Raw genomic sequence first — 20,513 nt, forward strand, 5'->3', positions numbered from 1 at the left:
CATGTTGGGTCCCTGGAGCCACACCTGATATTTCATGCTAATGAGGTAAATTCTGATGGGCCCCTAGACAGTTTATGCCAATGAGGGATGGGGGCTGGCCATGCCACAAAGACCAGTCCTGTAGTTAGAGTACAGGGGCTTTGAGTCTTGTGGTCGTGACATCAGTCTGACCTCCTGGCAAGAGAGGGGTCCTGGAGATGGAGTTTGGCTGTTCATACAATAATTCAATCAATCGTGCCTAAGTAATGAAGCTCTAATAAAAACTCTGTGCACCAAAGCTTGGATGAGCTTATCTGGTTGGCCACACTCTGGGCATTGTCACACATCAGTATGCTGGGAGGGTAACATGTCCTGATTCCAGAGGGGAGAGGACAAAAGAAACTTCACGTTTGGGATTCTCTCAGACTTTGCCTGAAGTGTCTCTCCTATTGGCTGGTTCCAATTTACATCCTTTTGCTATGATAAAACTGTAATCATAAAGATAATACTTCCCTGAGTTCTGTGTCATTCTAGAAATTATTAAATACAAGAGGATAGTGGGAACTGAATTTGAGGCGAGCTGATCAGAAATAAAGGTGGCTTGAGGTCCCTGAACTTGTGGCTCGCATCTGATGTGAGAGCTATTTTGTTTGAGAACTGTGTCTTTAACTTCGAGTTTGGCAAACTCATTGAAGAAGGGCATTTTTAGAGTTTTACATAAAATCAGTGGTGCCTGGGTGGCTCCGTTGGTTATGTGTCCAACTTTGGTTCAGGTCATGATCTTGTGGTCCGTGGGTTCAAGCCCCACATCGGGCTCTGTGCTGACAGCTCAGAGCCTGGAGCCTGCTTCGGATTCTGTGTCTCCCTCTCTCTCTCTGCCCCTCCCTCCCTCCCTCTCTGTCTTTCTCAAAAAATAAACGCTAAAAATTGTTTTAAGTTTATTAAAAAAATAATTTTATATAAAATTCAAATTTGGGGAGATTAGGCCCTTAAACTGTCTCTTTAAAACAGAGGGGTTGCAGGGGTTTTGTTTCTGTCTGAGACCCTTTGCTGATTATTGAAGCTGATCACTAATGCTTACTCACCCTCTCCCCAGCCACCCGCCCTGATTCTTGTTTTTTCTGACCTATTTTGCCTACTAAGAGTCAAACTTCAGACCCTCCCCATCACCTTCCCCATGTATACAATTAGCCAATCTCACCTCTTTGGATTGTGGATTGCTTATTTCGCATTTTCTCTTGCCATCTCCTGTCTGTCCTGTGCAATGCTATAGGAATTCTATGGAGATTTGGAAGCATTTTGTGAAGGGAATAGCTCTCAGTAGGAATAGAAAACAAACTTTCTTTTTCATAAGTAGAAAAAGATAGGTGACTTTAAAAGTAATTTTATGCCTTCCACTGTTATCAGGTAGGATCTTATTAAAGTGAATCCTTAAAGATACCCCTGCTATGGAGACTTTAAAGAAAGAATATAAACTCCCTAATGGTTTTTGGGGACCATGTCCTAAGATCTCTTTCAAATCTAACAATCTGGAACTTCTTAATGCTTTGTCTGTAGCTTCCCAATGGTAATTTATATTCATTCTTATGATCCCTTAAGGGAGAAAGAGAAACCCGCAGAGAATCTCTTTGCTTAGATGAGGACAATTTTTGTAAATACCACATTCCTATCTGTGATAAAAGAGATTTGATAGCCTTCCAGTGATTCTTCAGTATTTTGTCCACCCCTTCCTCACATGACTTGCACCATCATTGGCTTCATTTCCTGTCTTATTCATGAAAACCTCCAAGGGGCAGTGCAGTCAACCACAAGATCACTGACTCAGTTCAATGAAGACACATCTCCTTTTCACGTTTATTTCATTTTGCTTTAAGATCACAGAAGAGCAGAGCATTCATACGTGTAAAGTAACAGAAGAGAGAAACAGAATTTAAATACATTTTAAAAGAAAGGAAAAAAAAGCTCTTTTTAATTTTAATTTTTTTTTTTTTTACACACACTGCGCTTTTTATTTTCCTTCACAGAGCTAGTATCCAGGGAAAAAATCCATCCAATAAACAAAAATAAACTTTGAACAACAAAAAGCCCAAATAAAAAATGGCCATGTGTTTGTATCATCAAGGAAAATTTCTGTTTATGTCTACAGGGCTGAAAAAAAGGAATATATTTATATATATATATATATATTTATATGTATATAACATTGTTAATAAGGAGAATTCTAACCAAGAGCAGGATTTATACACCCTTCAGTAGAGCAGTGAGAAGGAAGGGGTGGAGGAGTGTGGGGGGAGAGAAGGTGGAGGTTTTGTCCCGTGCTTCTCTCCCCCTACATTTTTTTTCCCTTTAACCTTCCCCAATCCCAGTGAATACTTAGGGAGCAGGACCTGGCCATAATCACCAGGATGAACCATTTACATTCTCTGGTGAAGAGCAAAGACTTAGGGAAGTGGGTCCAGAAAAGGCTACAGATAGCTTAGAATTACTGCCACGTGCCATGAAGCTAACAGTTTCGTATATTTTCTTCATTTTGCAAGAAGCAGATTTTTACTCTGTGGCTGGCTTTACATAGAGAAGGCTTGTGCAGAGAAGAATGTAGCTGTAAGAGTAGATCCAGGAGCACCACTCAAATAGACACCTCTGAAACAACCATGGAAATGGGGAGTTGTCCTATGGGCAGGCCATTCATCCATTTTAAAAAGCTTCCTAAGTAGTCTAAGCACATCACATATCCTCATCTACATCAAGTGATATTAATGCTGGGAAGTCATGGATAATCCCTGGTCTTCAGTACATAAGAGACTCAGAGTCTTTCTGTTCTCCTAGGCAATGAATGAAAAGCTACCATTGGACAGATGCTAAGTTGAGCCTCCAGGATAGTGTGGGGCTACACTTTGATGGGTTAAAACAAGTGGGCTTGTGCTGAATCCATCCAGAACATGGCACAAGAAAGCAATTCCTCATTAACCGCCTGAGAAACATCATTTCTGTATGCCTTCTTCTCAGAGAACCTTAACAGAGAACTTGCACATTTGATTCTGGCCTTCACAACAACTCTTACTATATTCAATTCTGTAACCTCCTCAAGTGTGTTTATTTTTGTCCTATTTTCAACTTGTCATCTTTAAATGGTATCGACTTGTACTTTTTAAAAATGAGGCTTATTTTCTCTCCATCTTCTTGCTTGACTTCATAGGCTATAAAGTCAAGTTTAGGGAAAACTTTTGCCATAAGAAATTCCTTCCAAAAACAAAATGTATTGTCTTGCCTGTTTCTCACAGAACAGCCTTTTAAACCTGCCTGAGACCACATGCTTACTACCATCAGCACAAGCAAAAGTTTTCAACGACACACATTTACTGTAATGAGGCACTTGGCCCAGGATGAGAAAAAAAACTGACGTTTCCTGTCATATGCACAACATCCTCACTTGTTCCACGCATAACACTCAATCTGGTTATTTTCCTTCCTCTGAAAGGTTATTAGAAGAGAATTCAAACGTTAGATTATATATTATAAGGAAACAACTCCAGCTATTTCAGTGCCTTCAGTATAATCTGGATGTGTCCTTTCTCTACATTGCTAAGAAGTTTTGATCAGAAGAGAATTTTAGAACCAGTCCAGGGACCCTGTATTCTAGAAGGTTTGGCTTTTGAAATGGAGATGATGGAATGATGGTTCTGAGAAAGGAAGCTGGTATAGAGGCCTACGTGGAGGTGATACACAGCTGCTTGGAATAATCAGCTGAATACATCTTATATGATTATTAAATTCTTATTCAGGATCAGAGTTTAGAGATGACAGAGGTCTTAGAGATGTCATCCAAATTCCTTACTTTCGGGATGAGAACACCAAGTCTCAGGAAGGCTAAATGGCTTGCTTGAGGTCACCTAAGCTTGTTTGTGGCCAGACCCAAGGCTACAGTTCAATTCTTTTAACTTTCTGCTTGACCTTAAAGTTGCCATTTATCTTGGGTAGAGGAGTGTAATGTTTAAGTGTAATGTTAATTTGACCTAAATTTCTTTCTATAACTGTCCATGCAGAAAGTTCATGTGATCCCCAAAGTCATCTCTTTGATGACTTTTTGTGGTTGCTCAAATTGTAGAAACTCTCTCTCTCTCTCTCTCTTAAACACATCAGACCCTTCAGAAAGACCCTTCAGAATAGGTAGGTCTATTAGATTAAGTAAAAGTAGTTATTTCCCAGGGTAACTTGGCAAGATGTTTCTCAAGGATAGAACATATTTCTTATATCCCACGATTTCTTAGAATCAAGATGGCAAAGAAGATTTCCCAATGTCTTTGCTCGATGAGAAATAAAAACAGTAATATTTTGCTCACCACGCTGTGGGTGACTTGGACTTATTTAAAGAAGCCATCTTAGATGATCGGTAAGAAGTAACAAGAAGACACTGGGAATCAATGCAACAGACACATGAGCCCTTAAAACTCCTTCCTCTTTATTTCCTCATTTCCCTTGCTTTGGGGTCAGGTGAGACAACTATGGCTGCAGTTGGGGGAAACTCCACTTAGTTCCTGTAGGAACAAAGAGGTGGCCTCCTGAGGCTTGAGCAGGATGTGAACCTTTAATAGTTCCTGTGGGTCTACTTCCTTTCGCTGAGGCAACCTTCTTGTTTGGGACATTAGTCATCCTCCTTCCCATTCTGACCTGTGAAAGCTTCAGTTTTTATTTATTTTTATTTGATTTTTTTTTCTTTAAGATTCACAGATTTACCTGAACTTGGGCACTGCATGAAAAATGAAGTTTACATCGTTTATATTATGTACATAAACTAGTGATTTACATTGATTTACACATGATTGGTGCCTAATTTATTAATCAGCACACAGTATGTAAATGCACTGAAAGGAAATCAAGATTTTAAAATAAGTTTTCCATAATATCCATAAACATTTGCACTGGTGTAAATGTTAAACCTAAACCTAACGTTAACACCAGCTTCCTTGCCAAGAGGAAAGTGATGTACATTGCTGCGTGAAAACAAATTCTCTCTTGAATTTCAGTTGGCCACATTTGACAACACAGCTACATGCAAATGAGAATAGTTTACTTCTCTTCTGCTAGTATGCACATAAATGTAAACTCCATTTTGCATTTAGTGAGATGTTTACAGATATAATGTCAACTATGACGGAAAATTTACATCACTGGGGCAAATGTAGTCTTTGGAAGAGAAATATTTTAAGTATGTAAGAAAGAAGAAGGCTTCCTGAACTGAATTTACATTTCTTAATTTAGGGTCCTATCTCACTATTTTTGTGGTATGTTTCACATTTGTCTTCAAAATATTAATAATTTTCATAGGTCAGATATAGCACTGCACTTATATTTCTATAAAAAACAATAGTTATTGGTGACCAAGACTAAATCCAGGCAAATAAGTTATGAAGATGAAGAGAAAAATAAGGCCATGGTTAATCCCATGGAACTTGGTCCACAAACAAATTCCTTTTAAACAAATAATTACAAAGTGGAAAAAAAAATGGGGCTCTCTATCTTTCTAAATGAAGCATAGCTCTCTTTTTTTGACCAGATTCAGTTCTTTTCTTCCTTTTAAGTTTAAACCATCATTCTAGATTTGTCTTATAATACATACAATATTGTAAATATAGCATCTGTAAAGATAAGATTAAAAAAAATACATACACATATATATTATTTTTCCACAAATAATTCAAGGCCTGCAAAAAACAAAAGGAGGGATTCTGGGAGACAAGTCAATAGAAACAGTCAAACCACAACCAACCTGGGGATGGAAAATGTGACTCTGGAGTAGTTAAGAAGCTAACAACTTGGTAGGTAATAACTCAAATAATTTCATGCTGAGGAGTTTAGTTTTTGTGTGCAAAGGAGGTAAGTCCATTTTTGGAGGAGAAACAGATTTTTGTTTCTCTCCCCAAGAACATGAAAATCACGAGTACTTTTACAAGGTCTCTATGAATAGCCCCAGTTGACTGAATATGTAGTAAAAAATGCCCATGGCAAGGGAGAAGTCTGTCTGACTTGGAAGAGAAGGCAAAGGTCAATAGGACATTTCTTCCCCATGAGAAAGCACAATGTTTTCCCTAAGCCTTAGTTCTTTTAAGGGCAGAGGGATTTGATGTCTCAAAACAAGTAAGACTTTCCTCCAACAAGGCAACACCTTCTGATGAACGATTGCACAGAGGATATAATTCTGCAGTTGTAAAACCTAAGATAGTTCTCATTCTTCAGGAAGTGCCCTTGGTCAAGGTCATTTCTGCATTTGTTAACTGAAGGTCGGATCTAAGGATTTTAAGAATGGTGGAGTGTCGTTTTGCATACAAAGGACATGAAAGATATTAGTCATTCAGATTAATTGATGAATTTTGCTCCTCTCATTGTATTGTTTTCAACCAGTTGGTTCTTTTCAGTGCAGGGTTTCAAGTTTTGACTACCAACGGATAAGATTCTTGAAGGGATTTATAGCAATATGATGAACTAAATTCCAAGAAGTCCCACGTTCAGACTCAATTTCTTGGTGTCAGTCCTCTGGCTCCTGCCTTTTTTCTGACCTTCCTCCAAACTATGTTCTCCTCCATTCTTCACATTGCTTAGAGACATTCTCAAACCTAGGAGATTTCTGGGGCCAATGTTTGCTCTGAAACAGGAGCCAGGACAAATGTTTTTAAATTCCCAGATCCTGCCAGAGATATATGCAAACACCACAATATTCAATAAATGTTTAATTATGTTTAATATATGTTCCATTATATTAAAACTCAGGGAACAAATGGTGCTGACAAGGCAGACATTCCTTTCAGTGGAGAATCTCCTTCCATAAAACCAAGACCTTGTCCTTATGATAGGGTGGAGACAATAAGAAATCTAGGTATATGATTAAAATGTGTCACATGCCACAAGGATCTGTTCCTGAAACTGATACTAAACTGAACTAACTCCTACTACTTTTCTTTTCTTGTATAACTTTAAATTAGCGTGAGTTCCTCTTAAGCTTCCACTTAGGGATGTGACTGGCTTTTCAATATATGGGGAACATTTATCATCAAGGATGATAAACTTATATTCCTGTACTAAGACCAAAATGTTAGAGAAATCCCCGATTGTCAATAAATTGATGCTGGATAGGAATATGGCTCACCTTCCCTATATTTTAGTAGCTTCTTGGATAAGAATTTCTGTCCTATGCCAGGATCTGCCACAAATACTCTTATCCATCCTCAAGCCCAATTTGTTTGCCCTTCTGTTTCATGTCTAAGCTGCAAAATCACAAAAGAAGCCTGGTAATAAGCTTTCTAAAACAAACAATAGAATCCCCTAGAACAGATTTAAAATGTTGCTCATCAAAGAGATCATTACCTTCAAAGACAAGGCTCATTGCCAAGAGCCTTTAATTAATAAATTCTATCAGAAATTTCAAATCCTCCCATTTCTTTCCTTCCCTCTTTCCTGTCTCCTGTCTTTGCCTCTCCCTTCCTCCCTTCCTTTCTCTTTCTCTTCCTTTTTCTATTCGAAGTTAGGAAGTTTCCTGTTTTATAACATGTGACAGCTATTTTTCAGGTTCCAAAACTAGGTGAGGTACCATATTTGGCTTTTCTGAAATACATTCAGTTATGACCTCAGCAATAATCTTCTGTCTTTTCATAAGTTGAGCCACTTCCAATGCCTCCTATAGTCTAAGCGAAAGCAATGGTTGGTTTCCTGACAAAGATATTTACAGCCAGCTCTCTCTGCAAACCTTTCCTAAGAACATCCTGGTGCTGCAGTGATACCAAACTTTGTGGTATGCATACAGTTTCTGCCTAAATTATTACAGATTTCCCAGATCTTTTGATTAAGGAACTAACATTTCAGATGACTCTTGCTGATGTAAACTTAGACATCATATCCCCCATAGTATCTTTCAGGAACTAGAAGCCAAAAGTGAGCAGGGAAGGTGGAATATATCCCAGTGGCCTGGCCTAAGATAATGATGGACCAGTATGAACAATGGTACTGCAAACATTACCAGTGGGGCAGAAGGGAGATCGTGCAAGCCACCAAGTAAAGTATTAGCTTGCAACATCAGGACAAAAATCTGCAAAGGAGCACAAGGAATGGATTCTTTCTTGTTATGGTCAATGCTCTGTACAGAGCTCTGCCCACATCTCCGCAAGATGAGTAGGGATGTGGGCATCTGTCTACTTTTCGTGCCTTGCTCACTCTCCATATAGGAAACAATCTCTGCTCAGGGGAATCCATGGGCCAAATGCAGTGTTAGGTGAAGCTCAGGGAGGGGGCAAAACAGAGCTGCTTAGGATCTCCATGTGGCTCATCATCCTTTCATTGGGAGTTAACACTTGGAGACCTTTCTGCTTCTTGGGATTTACTCAACACATGCTACTCACTCCTGCAGCAAAGCAGGTCCAAGCCTGCAAAAAGCCAGGAAATATATGAATTCCTCAGACTCATGAAACAAGAGTGAAATCAGAAACCTTCTCTCCTAGGTCACCTCATTGACGTCACTGATTCTTTCTACTGTTTGCTCACCCCATCAATAGTAGGCACTTTCATTTACAGTGATATTCTGAGTGACTCTCGACTGGGTTCTGATGATTAGACTAGGAGGAATATGAGGTTCTGCCCTTAAAAGGGGCACAGCTTGGTGTGAATACACACTGATGTCATGTGACAGCCATGGGGGGGTGCTGGGGGGCTCTGCTCCATGCCTTCTTCTCCACCATGTCCCCCAGCAACTTGTCACAGCCGCGTCTCACAATTACAATGCGGGACAGTATCTACAGCACAATGAGTCTATGTACACATGGACCATTCCCTTGGCATGCTTTAGAGAGAGACACACACGCTCACATACTTGTATACCCACGTGAGAGCGAGAGACTTGAGCACGCACGCACAGTGGAGAAAATTAAAATGGCACTTCCTAGCATTTGCGGCATGACTAGTGCTTGGGGGGGCTGTGAAGAGAAGCAGCAGCCAGGGGGTTCGGGGGAGGGAATAAAACGGAGTATCTGGGATGGATGTGGAGGAGATAGAACACACTGAAGGGGGAGGAAATGGTCTTAAAAGTTGGGGAGATAGTGGAGGCAGGAAAGCCAGATAAAGGCTCAACACGGATTCCAGCACGGATTCCACTGATAGTCTGAAATGGCTACAAGTCAGCTCAAATGAAAAACAGAATAAAAAGATGATGGAAATATAGACACCAAAGGCAAGACCTTAGTTTTTCTTTCCCCACAGATGAAAAAGAATGAAGGAAGCATAAAGTGTGTGTGTGTGTGTAGAGGGCGGTTAACATCCATCTGATACTTCTTCACTTGTCTTATTTTTACAACATCCGGGTGTCCTTAGCATGATGTAGTCTTTATGTAGAATACATTTGCATCGATATACACATATCCTTGTAGAACTTTTCCCACCCTGATTTACTGAAATTTTTATTGATGGACTTAAAATGGTTTTAAATGTATTTTCTTCTTCGTTTTCTTATTTCCCCCTCCATTTATAAACACACAAAGTTGTGAAATAAACAGTCTCCCCCCATCTTGCTCTCTCTCTCTCTCTCTCTCTGTATCCTGTGTAACGCATTTTTGTGTGTTTTTTTAAATTATTTTAAAATTTTTATTCTATTAACATTTGCTGAGAAGGCAGAGCAGAGATGCTGCCAGCAGCCACAGTGGTACGGCCAGACTGATGGATCCATTTATTCCTCTCACCGACCCAGGCCCTGCAGTGCAAAAGAGAAAGAAAAGAGAAGTTACATTCAGCCCGCTCTATGTTACAGCTGACTGCTGACAGTATCAGAGGTAAGAATGGGCTGCGCCTCAAAGTCAGTGCATGTGTACAGGCCAGGAAGGGCTCACAGTCTTTCCTAAATCCTTCTCCTTGAGTTCTAAGTATCTCAAGGGGTATCAGTGGTTGAAATACATTTGAATACAAACTACTCTTGCTGGAGAAGGCTATCGCTGATGTGTCTGCTGGTGCAGCGGGCTCCTCTTCACCCAACCTCTTCTTGCATGCTGTGCCCTGCATAGCACTGTGATGCCAGAACTCATTAAGATTCCAAGCACTGGTGAGGGTCCTTCAGCAGCCAGACACGGGCTCCTCCAGCTGATTCACCACAGGATCTCCATCAATAAAACATAGAGCCAATCCGAAACTCTCATTTCTCAGGGGGAAGCAGTAATTATTTATTTGTTAATGGGGAGGGGAACTGTTTCCAAGGAACATTTATGGCTGGATGGCACCTTAGCTGTATGCTAGAAAATAAGTCAACTCCTTGTAGAGTCTTAAGAGGTTGCAGGAGATCATCTGGTCCAAATTCTTCATGTGACACTTTAAAAACTCAAAAGCAAAAGCAACCACAAAAACCACCACCACCACCAGCAGCAAACCTAGAGAGGTTGAGAGGCAAGTCCAAACCAGAAGAAGAACTGAGATTTGAACGTGCCCAGAATTCACCCTGGAATGGCAGTCTATGTTGTTTCCCACTGTCACCCGAGTTTTCCCAACATGGATACGATTTTGGGGACGTGGGTCTGGATCTAAGAGGGAGATGGGAATGGAGAGGAAAGTGGAGAAGGGATTTGTGTAGACAGAGAGAAGAGAATTGGGGCAGAAAATGTGGGTCCCATGAGCTTGTCCCCTATGCTTTGCTTGCTCCATTTTCTCCTTTTGTATAGTTCTGTTTGTATAGATCCATTACAAGAAGAAAATCTCGGTGTTTTTCACAACAGAGATTTTTAGATTTAAGGTTGTATGCTTAGACAATGATGTTCAAAAGAGAAATCAACGTGACTAATTATGGGTCACTTTGCAGTTCTGAGGTCACATATGCAGATCAGTGTGTGTGAATGAAGGTGCATGTGAGTGTGCTGTGTGCCCATGCTTGTTTAAACCTATGATGGTTTTCAAGTGCAATAGAAGCATCCTCTGGTGTGCACATGTTTCCAAAATTGTCTACAACTATATCAGATCAGATGTAAGATAACAGGGAAAATGTTGAATTCAAGAATGTTCTAATCTGTGTTCTATATAAATAATAGCAACAACATCAACCGAACAAAACCAACAATTACACAGCACTTGTTACCAGGTACTGTCAGAAATGCTCTACCAATCTAAGCATATAACCATGCTACGAGGTAGGTATTATAATGGACCCTTTTTCACAGTGAGATAATAAGAGGCACAGAGAGGTTAAATCTACTGCACAAATTCACACAGCTGGTGAGCAGAGGAGCTGAGGCTTTTACCCGGGCAGCTGGCTCCCGTCTTTGCCCATCACCACTACAGAGTGGTTACACGGGGAAGGAGTGCCAGTGAGTCTCCTGTCAAATCAATTTTGGGTTCGTTTAAAACAAGAGACAGAACAAACAAAACAACACGGAGGCAACCATTATCTTGGAACAAGTGATTTTCGATAGAATATTTTTTACTAGAATGTCTTCTTGAGAATATTAAAAACATTACTTAATATAAAAATATGAAGATATACAAACTGTGAACAGCATAGTTATAAAGTAAGTATAAAATAAGTATAAAATATAAAGTATAAAACATAGTATAAAATAAGCTTTATTATCTGGAAAGCTATGGAAATGCAGAGTAAACAATTTAAATATTCAATCAGTCAATTCTGCAGTTTTCTGAATGACTGTAGGATCATATTAATAAAAGACACTTTTGCTACCTTCATGTTTTTCATGAGGAATTTAGGCTCAAGAAGATTATGTGCGTGCATAAAGTACCTGATGGTAATTGTTGCCCGGGCACTGGAATACAAACATTTGGAGTCTCAGCTCAATGCCTTTCCTTAACCTACCCTCCATGCCCTTCACCACCACCATTTTTGGCCTTTGTGACCTTTAAGCTCTCTCAGTGGGCACTCTCCAGGCCTTCTGGCCAGATGGCAATGCATTTCCCCATCATTTTAATTCCTCTGTATGCTTTAAATGGCATGAACCCTATGGCACATTTGTTTGGATTAGTGTTGTCAGTACAGCTTCCAAAACAGAGAAAGACTATACACAAATTGAGGCCATACAGGACTAAACAAAAATGATTTTTGTTTTGCCTTAGGGATAGGGTGAAACAGAAGGATTTTACAAAGAGTTTAATTTTGCTTATTTCCTTAATCTCATTTTTAGTGCTGCGACAGGCTAGATTATCTCTCAGACATCTTGGAGTTGAGTAGTAACTGGGGAAGTCTAAAAACCCTAGTCTTAACACTTTATTTGAAGGGCAGTAAATATTTGAGAAAGCAAAAGTTCCATCATTGAAAAACATGATATATACATATATGGACCTAAATAAACATGGTCACATATAACATTCTTGCTAATGTATGTACACACATATATATGCAGATACAAAGAGAAGTATATATGTTATGTGCGTACTCATATATACACATATGATATAATGTACACGTGTATTATTGGTCTTTTAACACATGTAATTGAGAATTGGCTGTTACTTTCACATGATAGTCTATGATATATATAGGAATCCCAGTATGACTGTGTTAATAATCTTTAATTTTATCCTTAGTAGAATTATTATTATATATTTGAAATGCATTTTGTGGATCTATTAAAGATATCTTCATCTCTATCAATTATTATTTATTAAGTGCTCTCATATAACTGTTTGATGTGCTTATATGACATGCTCTTTTCATAATTGGTTTTGAGAGTAAATAAATAGCTTGAAAAAAATGCACGGGTAAATGAATGAGAGTTGGAGAACCATCACAAGTGTGTATGCAATTATAGATATATATGACTGCATAGGAGACTACTTCAGTTAATGGCTATTTCAGGGAAGAATAATCAGCAAAATCATTAATTACATTTTAGTTCATAGTTATGAAATTTCTGCTTATTTGTGAAAATGCAAATGATAAATCTTATTTCCCACACCAGATGGCCAGGCTCAGCAAGTGCTTTTATATACTGACAGATATAATGAAAGCAAGAGTCTGTAAACATAAATTAGCCTTAAGAATAGATGAGCAAATAGAACCACAATTCAAAAATTGCTACATGTTTTTCATACAACAGACAAAAATCATGTCTTGGCAGTTAGGCACATTCTATATGTGTTTATGTATGTGTGCATACACTTATATGCATGGTATCCCGTAAACATGCAATAAATGGTAGCATCATCATTATTGCTATTAACTGTAGAAGGTTGGATTACAGAAAGGCATGAAATACCTCTGAACCAAAGGTATTGGTTTGTGAATTGGGTCAAGGCTTTTAAAGTTTGACCTGATGGGGCAAAATTCAGCTATAGCAAGATTGAGAATCTTGAGTCAACACACCAGGTCAAGGTTCTTGACCCCAGGACAGGATGATAAGTGAGACTCTGTATCAGCGTGAATGCTGGACTGCACTTTGTCACAGCAATGTTTTTAAAAGGGAATTTGTGATTAAGGACAAGGTTGATAAAACATCCTGAAATTGCAGGATATGTGGATTTTTGGCAAGTCTCTACGATACAGATCTGATGCAGGATACTCTGCCAATTGATTTGTCTTTCAGTAAAATCTCAAAGAAAGTACAAGGTGATTTTCCAACACCTGCTTTAGAGGGCATACACTTGGAGACGCTTTATGATTCAAATCTAGCCAGTGCATTTCTGTTGCTTCTCCTGAGTACTTAGGGCTCATTTTCCTGAATGTAGGACTAGATTTATTCAAAATAATCATTCTTAAAAAATTAATCATTAATCACAGCCTCAGTGATCCTTGGGCATTCCTTTCAGCCACTAAGGCATCAAGGTCTATAATGATTTTATTCCTGTTTTCAGCCACACAAGAAAAGAAGAAAGAAGACTAGGTGAGTTTAAGTTTGAATTCTACTTAGAATTATTAAGGGCTGACCGAGTGACTGAGAATAAAACAAAAACTCAGACAAAATACAAGACAACTGTTAAGCAAAGGAGAAAAATAATCTACATCTCTCTTAGATATTATCCGGATATGCAGGCTAAGGCACTTCCCCGTCCTGGGAAGCCATGTTTAAAGGAAAGCCTGATAAGATTGACTCTGGCGCCACCTGCTCTCCACGTTCAGCCAGTACAGCTTCCTCTGGGTGAATGAATTGAGGGATTAAAGTTTATAATCTCCAGGCTGGAGACTTGAAGAGGGGATATACTGATGTTTAATTTGAACAGTGTACCTTAGAATTAAATTTGGGCTTCTCCTACAAGTGAGTCTTGGATAAGCCTGAAGTATTTTCACAGTAATGTCCATCACATCTTTTCCATCACAACAGCATCAAATATTTTGGCATGCAAAATTTTGAAATTTTAGGCTAATGCTTAGAATCCCTTTGGGTGACACTAGGAATTTATCTCAATGGTCTTTGAAATAAAACCCTATGCCCAATTTCTCCATCCATACCAACCCCCTGAGGAATCATATGTTCATTCCATTAATACTAACCACTTAAAATTCAAATGTAATTGATAATCATGGCATTGGGGAAAGAATAAGGTCTGAAGGGGACAGGAGTTTACACTTTCTTGCACCAAATGATCTTGGTACAATGTATGTACTTCTGATGTCCTCTTCCCTGCTGCCTTCTGTGAAGATTTGTTAGAGCTGGCCATACACAAGGTGCTGAACCTTTCCTGGGAGTAAGCAACAAAGGCTCCATAATTTTTAATGTTTATTTATTTTTGAGAGAGAGAGAGAGAGAGAGAGAGACAGAGAGAGAGAGAGAGAGACAGAGTGTGAGCAGGGGAGAGGCAGAGAGAGAGGGAGACACAGAATCCAAAGCAGGCTCTGGGCTCTGAGTTGTCAGCACAGAGCCCAATTCAGGGCTCGAACTCACAAACCATGAGATCATGACCTGAGCCAAAGTCAGACGCTCAGCTGACTGAGCCACTCAAGTTCCCCAAAGGGCCCATAATTTCTGTGGCTGTTGGTCACTAGTAGGGTCTAAGTCCCACAATAATAGGCTTTCACTATTGAGAAGGACCTTGGCTATCTCATAGCCTTTGAGACTCAGAGAAGAAAACATTTTCAGGTGAGACAATTACCAATCCAAGTGAGTGGTCATGAGAACTTAAGAAGGGTAATGTCTGGCCATGCAGCTTTCTCTGTGACTCTGGTCTGGGGATAGACTCTGTAAGGATTTCTGTTGGATTTCTAAGGAGGGTGCCTCAGAATTGGTAATTGTTTGCATTTCATGAAGCTTTAACTTGATGGCATTGTCTTTGTAGGGAGACCTGGGTGATTTTTGTGCCATGAGGCTGGCTGATGGAGGCATGTGGAGTAGTTCCTGGGAGACTGCAGCAGTCTGGGTGTACTGAAGAAAGGGGAGGTTATCTGAAGACCTGGGAGAACACTGAGGCAGGAGAGAATATTAAGTGTTCAAGAGCTTCATATTAGGAAACACTACTCTATTTCCTTTAGCAATGTATCCATTTTAATAGCCAACAAGACACAGTAAAGTAGGCTCTATTTTTTTTTCTGAGAGCCCAGTCATTGGACAGTGAACATTGCCAAAAGTGCAGATCTGCAAGAATTAACCACGGCCACACATGAAAAGTGGGAGAGGGAATAACTTGTTCAGTTCCAGAGATTTAAAAATGAATAGCTATCAAGAGCAATATAGGGGTTATGGGCTTTTTGTGAACGAGAAAGTTTGAAATTTGGGAAACATAGTGGCAAATACGTTATGAAAATTATTATCACAGATTATTGAGATGAAATGAACTCAAGTGTATAAGACCCCAATATATGGCTATGAAATCTTAATTTTAACATATAGAAGATATTCTTTAACATATAGAAATAAGAGCCATACCTTTTTGCTTGAAGTGCACGGTGGTGCCAATTTCTAAAAAAGAAACATTTAACAAAACAAAAAACAGATAAAAAAATTTTTTTTTTTATCAACTGAAAATAAGCACAAAGGTAAGCTGGTACTCTCCACTGAAAGGAGAATGGGACAAAAGGTAGAAAGAACATTCTAATAGAAACACATACTGGTAGAGATTGAAAGAAAGGCTCATGGAAAGAGATTGTTTTGTTGGAACAAACGTGCAGTCGGAGGTGGCAAAAACAATTTCCAACTACAAATATTTGATGTTACATGTTATGTGTATAGACAAGTACAAGAACTCTGACAATGGCAGGTAAAAGTACTCTTGACTGCAACTTAATGGAACGATGGAATGTGTCCAGCCTCCAATCCCATCCTGGCATTTTGTCCCTGGTTGGTTCCTTTCAGGCCAATTGACCTTCACATTTTTCTTCTAACTAAATCCATTCCAACTTTAGAACTTGTGCACATGCTGTTTCTTCTGCTTGGAATGTTTCTCCCCCAGATCTCTGCATGGCCCAGGCAGTCACTTCATTCAGATTTCTGCTGAAATGACCCAACTCGGGAAGGACTTCTCCCATCACCTTCTCAAAATGGTACCCTCTGTCACTTTCCATTCTTTTACCCTGATTTATTAATGTTATTAACACTTATCCCTACTTGGTATCATTGTACACATTTCCTTATTTGCTTGGTTAGAGTTTATCTCCTCCACTAGAATATATGTTCCATGAAGGCAGAAGCAGTGTATGTCTTGTCAATTATTGTATCCCTGTGCCTGCATTAGAGTCTGACATGCAGTATGTGTGCAATAAATACTTGTTGAATGTGTAAATCTCAGGGTTGGAAGAGCTCATACAAGTCAAATACTTGAATTCCCTTTTGACTATCTTTATCAACTAAACTAGAATACTGTTTGATCTTTAGAAGTAAATATGGAAAATTTCCATAGGATACCACGTTGACTCACAGGACCAACTGAATGGTTAATTAGATACAGGAGTCCAAACCATGGCTGTGGGATATGGATTGTCTTCTCTGAAGATCAGGATGTAGCCCTGCACCCCTCAATGACACGCTTTCATGAAGGAAGTAAATTGACTGAACTCTGAAGCTAAAGAGAGCCTTTTGAACTGGACATCCATTTACCTCATTTTCCTGCTTAAAACTTTTTCATGCTTTCTTGTGTCTTCCAGGATAAGGACCCAAATCCTTAGCATGGCATCTAGGACTCTACCCCTTCATCTCTCCAGCCTCATCAATGTCTGTCATCTCTGCATCCTAGCCCACATGCCTTCCTTCATCCTCCAGGGTATAATGTTTTTTTCTGTTGTAGGGCTGATGGCCCAATGTTATCACTACTAGAAATCCCACTTCTCCTGTAGAATTCATTTATAACTTCCACAGGGAAGGCTTCCTTAGTCCCCTTAGTAAAATTCAGTCCCCTTTTTTATAAGCTCTGCTCTCCTTCATCACACTCATCTCAGTTTTAATTTTAAATTCATTTGTCTGAGGTTTTGAGTAATGCTTGTCTTCATCACTGGACTGTGAGTTCCATGGAGCAGGGGCTGTCTCTGCTACTGTCCCTTGTTGTAGTCTAGCCGATGCATGAAGGCACTCTGCATGCACAATGGGCCAAAACAGATTTAGAATTACTGAAATATGAGAAAAATAAATATATGCCAGGCAACCTCCTAACAGAGTCTCTGTTAAAACAACAGAGAGTCTGAGTAGCTAAATTATTACCCGATTTAACACAAAGGGGTCAGAACTATAGAATTAGGTCTTCACGGTTCCTTGGGGTTCAGTGCAGTCTATTTCCTTCACAGATTTTCCATTTGTTTATCCAAAGGAGGTCACAAGGAGAAGTCCTCAAACAGCATACTGTTTTCTGGTTTTCTTATGATGGCTATAAGAAGGGCACAATTTTCCTAGAGTCTGAGATCTTGAAAATGTTTGGCTACAATTCAGCATTAGTGAAACTAGTAAAAGCCAGGCTGCTCCTAACAGCAAGCTGTGTCTACGTGTAAGAATGGCTTTCCTAAACTCATCAGATGTGGGTGGAGGGATCCTAGTGTGAATGTTCTTTTGTATTGTGATCGCTGGTGGACCTCCAGATGTACTTCTGAAGATGCTCAAAGCTATTGGCACCTGTCTTTCTGTCTTTGAAGAGTTAGTCTATTACTTGCACAAGTAATTGAAGTCTTCTGTATGGAAGCCCGTACAGAAGGATGTAGAGAGAATTCTGCCCCTCTCCTAGCAGAATCCAGGAACTGTTGTCATTTTTACTCCAGGAGTGAAGCTAGATTTCATCAAGATATTAAGACAGTAGTCTCTACCTGTTGACCACACTGATCATCTGACCACTGATGTTTCAATTGTGTATTAAACATACTGCCACCAATTTTTCTAATATTCTTTGAAATAAATGCTTTGGCTTAAAAATTGTTGAAGAGGCACTGTAGAGAATGTACTTAATATAATGTGAAAAAACTGAGGCCCAGAGAGGCTAATTGGTTACCCAGGCTCACACAGAACAGAGCTGAGACTGAAATCCAGGGCTCCCACTTCTCCAGCCGTAACCCTGTCCCTTATTCTACAATTTCCCTCTGGTACTTTTGTGAAGGCAAGGCTATGTAACTATATAGCCTATATAACTCTAGGTTTATCATAGGATATTTACATGACTCACTCCCGACTGGGGACAGTTTGGCTCTGCTCTTGTGCAGAGTGAACTTCCCTTCTTTCTTTGGTCAAGCCTTCTAGTTTCTCATTCTTTAGAATTTGTAAGAATGCTGCAAGGTCATAGAGTGATTGCTTCTTGCCCAAAGAGGCCTAGATCCCTAATGGAGCCATCTTTATATAAAGAACACTTGGTTCCCCCTGCTCTATCCCTGATCCACAGGCCTTCTTGGATAATTCCAAGCAACTGTTCAGGAGCCTGGGTGGGCAGGAAGACCAACAGTCCTGCTCAAGCTAGAAAATATCATTAAACCTCTCTGTGCCTCAGTTTCATTATCTGTAAAATAAATTTAATTAACATGCTCCTTATAAATTTGTGCTATGGGTTAGATAAATTAATTATCATACTGTACTTGGAATGCTGCCAGATACATAGTAAGAGTTATTGTTATCAGATTTGTGGTAAAATCCCTTCTAGGGAGGACTTTCAGTGAAAGTTTGGTGGAAAAGAGAGAAATATATCTTAACAAGTAGGCCATGCCAGTGCAGATTCAAAGAACAACAACAAAAGTCTACTGCACCAATACGGATGAACAAAACATTAACAGGTGTTAGCACACTGCAGTGATAGGGAAGCAGAATGACTAGGCAGCGTGTTGGTCTGGAGAACTCCAGCAATATGCCTGGTTAACCAGTCAGTGACTCAAGCCTGGATAAGAGTCTACATGTCCTAAATATTTCTCTTAGGGATCAGAAACTCCCCTACTAATTGAAAAGAATTATTAAAAGAAGGATTTGAAAACGTTGCTCCAATATTATACTCTATGAAGAAAAGCTCACAAGAAATCAGATAAAAAATATGCATTTGCTTGAAACACCTTTAAAAAGCAAACCAGCTTACCAATTAAATTTTAGGAAGCACTCCCTATTGCAATAGATAAACTGGTTTGTGAAATGCTAATGATCTTAAGACTTGGAATTCCATTTATCTTTAGGAACAGAGAACAGAGTGCTTATTCTGTACTATTATTTCTTATTCATCCTCTTCTGTTGGAATAGAACCTTCCTTTTTGAGGAGCAAAACCCTGCACGTTTTGAGCCTGGCACTTTGAAATCCTGGTTGTGTGCTGCCATCTTGTGGTAATATAAAGACATATTCCTATGTTCTGCCTAAAGGCATTGCCTTTGTCCACCAGGTGGCAGTAGTGGGAAAAAATAAAAACTTTTTATCACGAAGAGCCAGCATGAAAGGTTACATTTCAAAAAGGAGTATTTCTTATTCTTACGGAAGAGAAAAAAAATATTTTTTTTTGTTGTCCTTAACAACTGAAAATGATTCTTCTTTTTGTAGTGCTAAGGTGATTCCAAATTCTTAAGTAAAACTGCCTTGACGGGCATATTATTTCTGTAGGGATTCCCTGGACACACTCATTAGAATACACTTGAAACCTATGATTTTTATACCTTTCAGGAAAACATCTTACCACACATCGACCCTGCTTTAGCAAATACACTTAACAAGTAAGCGTGACAACGCAGGTACAAAGAATAAAATAAAAAGATAAATCTACTGCAGCAATACAATGGACAAAACTTTGGGGGAGTTTAGTACAGAGAAAGTTCTAGAATTCTCTGGAAGCATTATTGCTACATGCTTAGACTTTAGCTCCGGCTGATGGAGTACAAGGAGACCGTGGGGGGAAAGAATTTAATACTAGAGAAGGCAAGTGTTATGACACATTTATTTATGCTCATCCGTCTTTGACTTTTAATTGTCAGATTTTTAAAAAGTTTATTTATTTATTTTGAGAGAAAGAAAGAGAGATCGAGCAGGGGAAGGGCAGAGACAGAGGGAGAGAGAATCCCAAGCAGTCTGTGTGCTGTCAGTGCAGAGGCCAACATAGGACTCGAACTCACGTGGGGCTTGAACTCATGAACCCTGGGTTCATGAGCTGAAACCAAGAGTCTGACACTTAACCAACTGAGCCACCCAGATGCCCATAACTTTAC

General features: G+C 39.3%; 1 protein-coding gene across 2 annotated transcripts in view; it reads right to left on the reverse strand.

Annotated features, from left to right (window-relative positions):
• Window positions 1-1,836: 1,836 nt before the first annotated feature.
• Window positions 1,837-20,513, reverse strand: part of LSAMP (limbic system associated membrane protein) — a 651,110-nt gene continuing 632,433 nt past the window's right edge. The window contains exons 8-9 of one of the 2 annotated variants that reach the window (XM_049628208.1): window positions 15,804-15,836; window positions 1,837-9,706 (exon numbers count right to left, since the gene is read on the reverse strand). In XM_049628208.1, the coding sequence (XP_049484165.1) occupies window positions 9,609-9,706; window positions 15,804-15,836 (131 nt within the window). In that variant the 3' untranslated portion in view covers window positions 1,837-9,608. The remainder of the gene's footprint in view (window positions 9,707-15,803; window positions 15,837-20,513) is intronic. The other variant, XM_049628207.1, reaches the window with a different exon arrangement.

This window comes from Panthera uncia, chromosome C2 (assembly GCF_023721935.1).
Source record: "Panthera uncia isolate 11264 chromosome C2, Puncia_PCG_1.0, whole genome shotgun sequence".
Taxonomy (NCBI): Eukaryota; Metazoa; Chordata; class Mammalia; order Carnivora; family Felidae; genus Panthera; species Panthera uncia.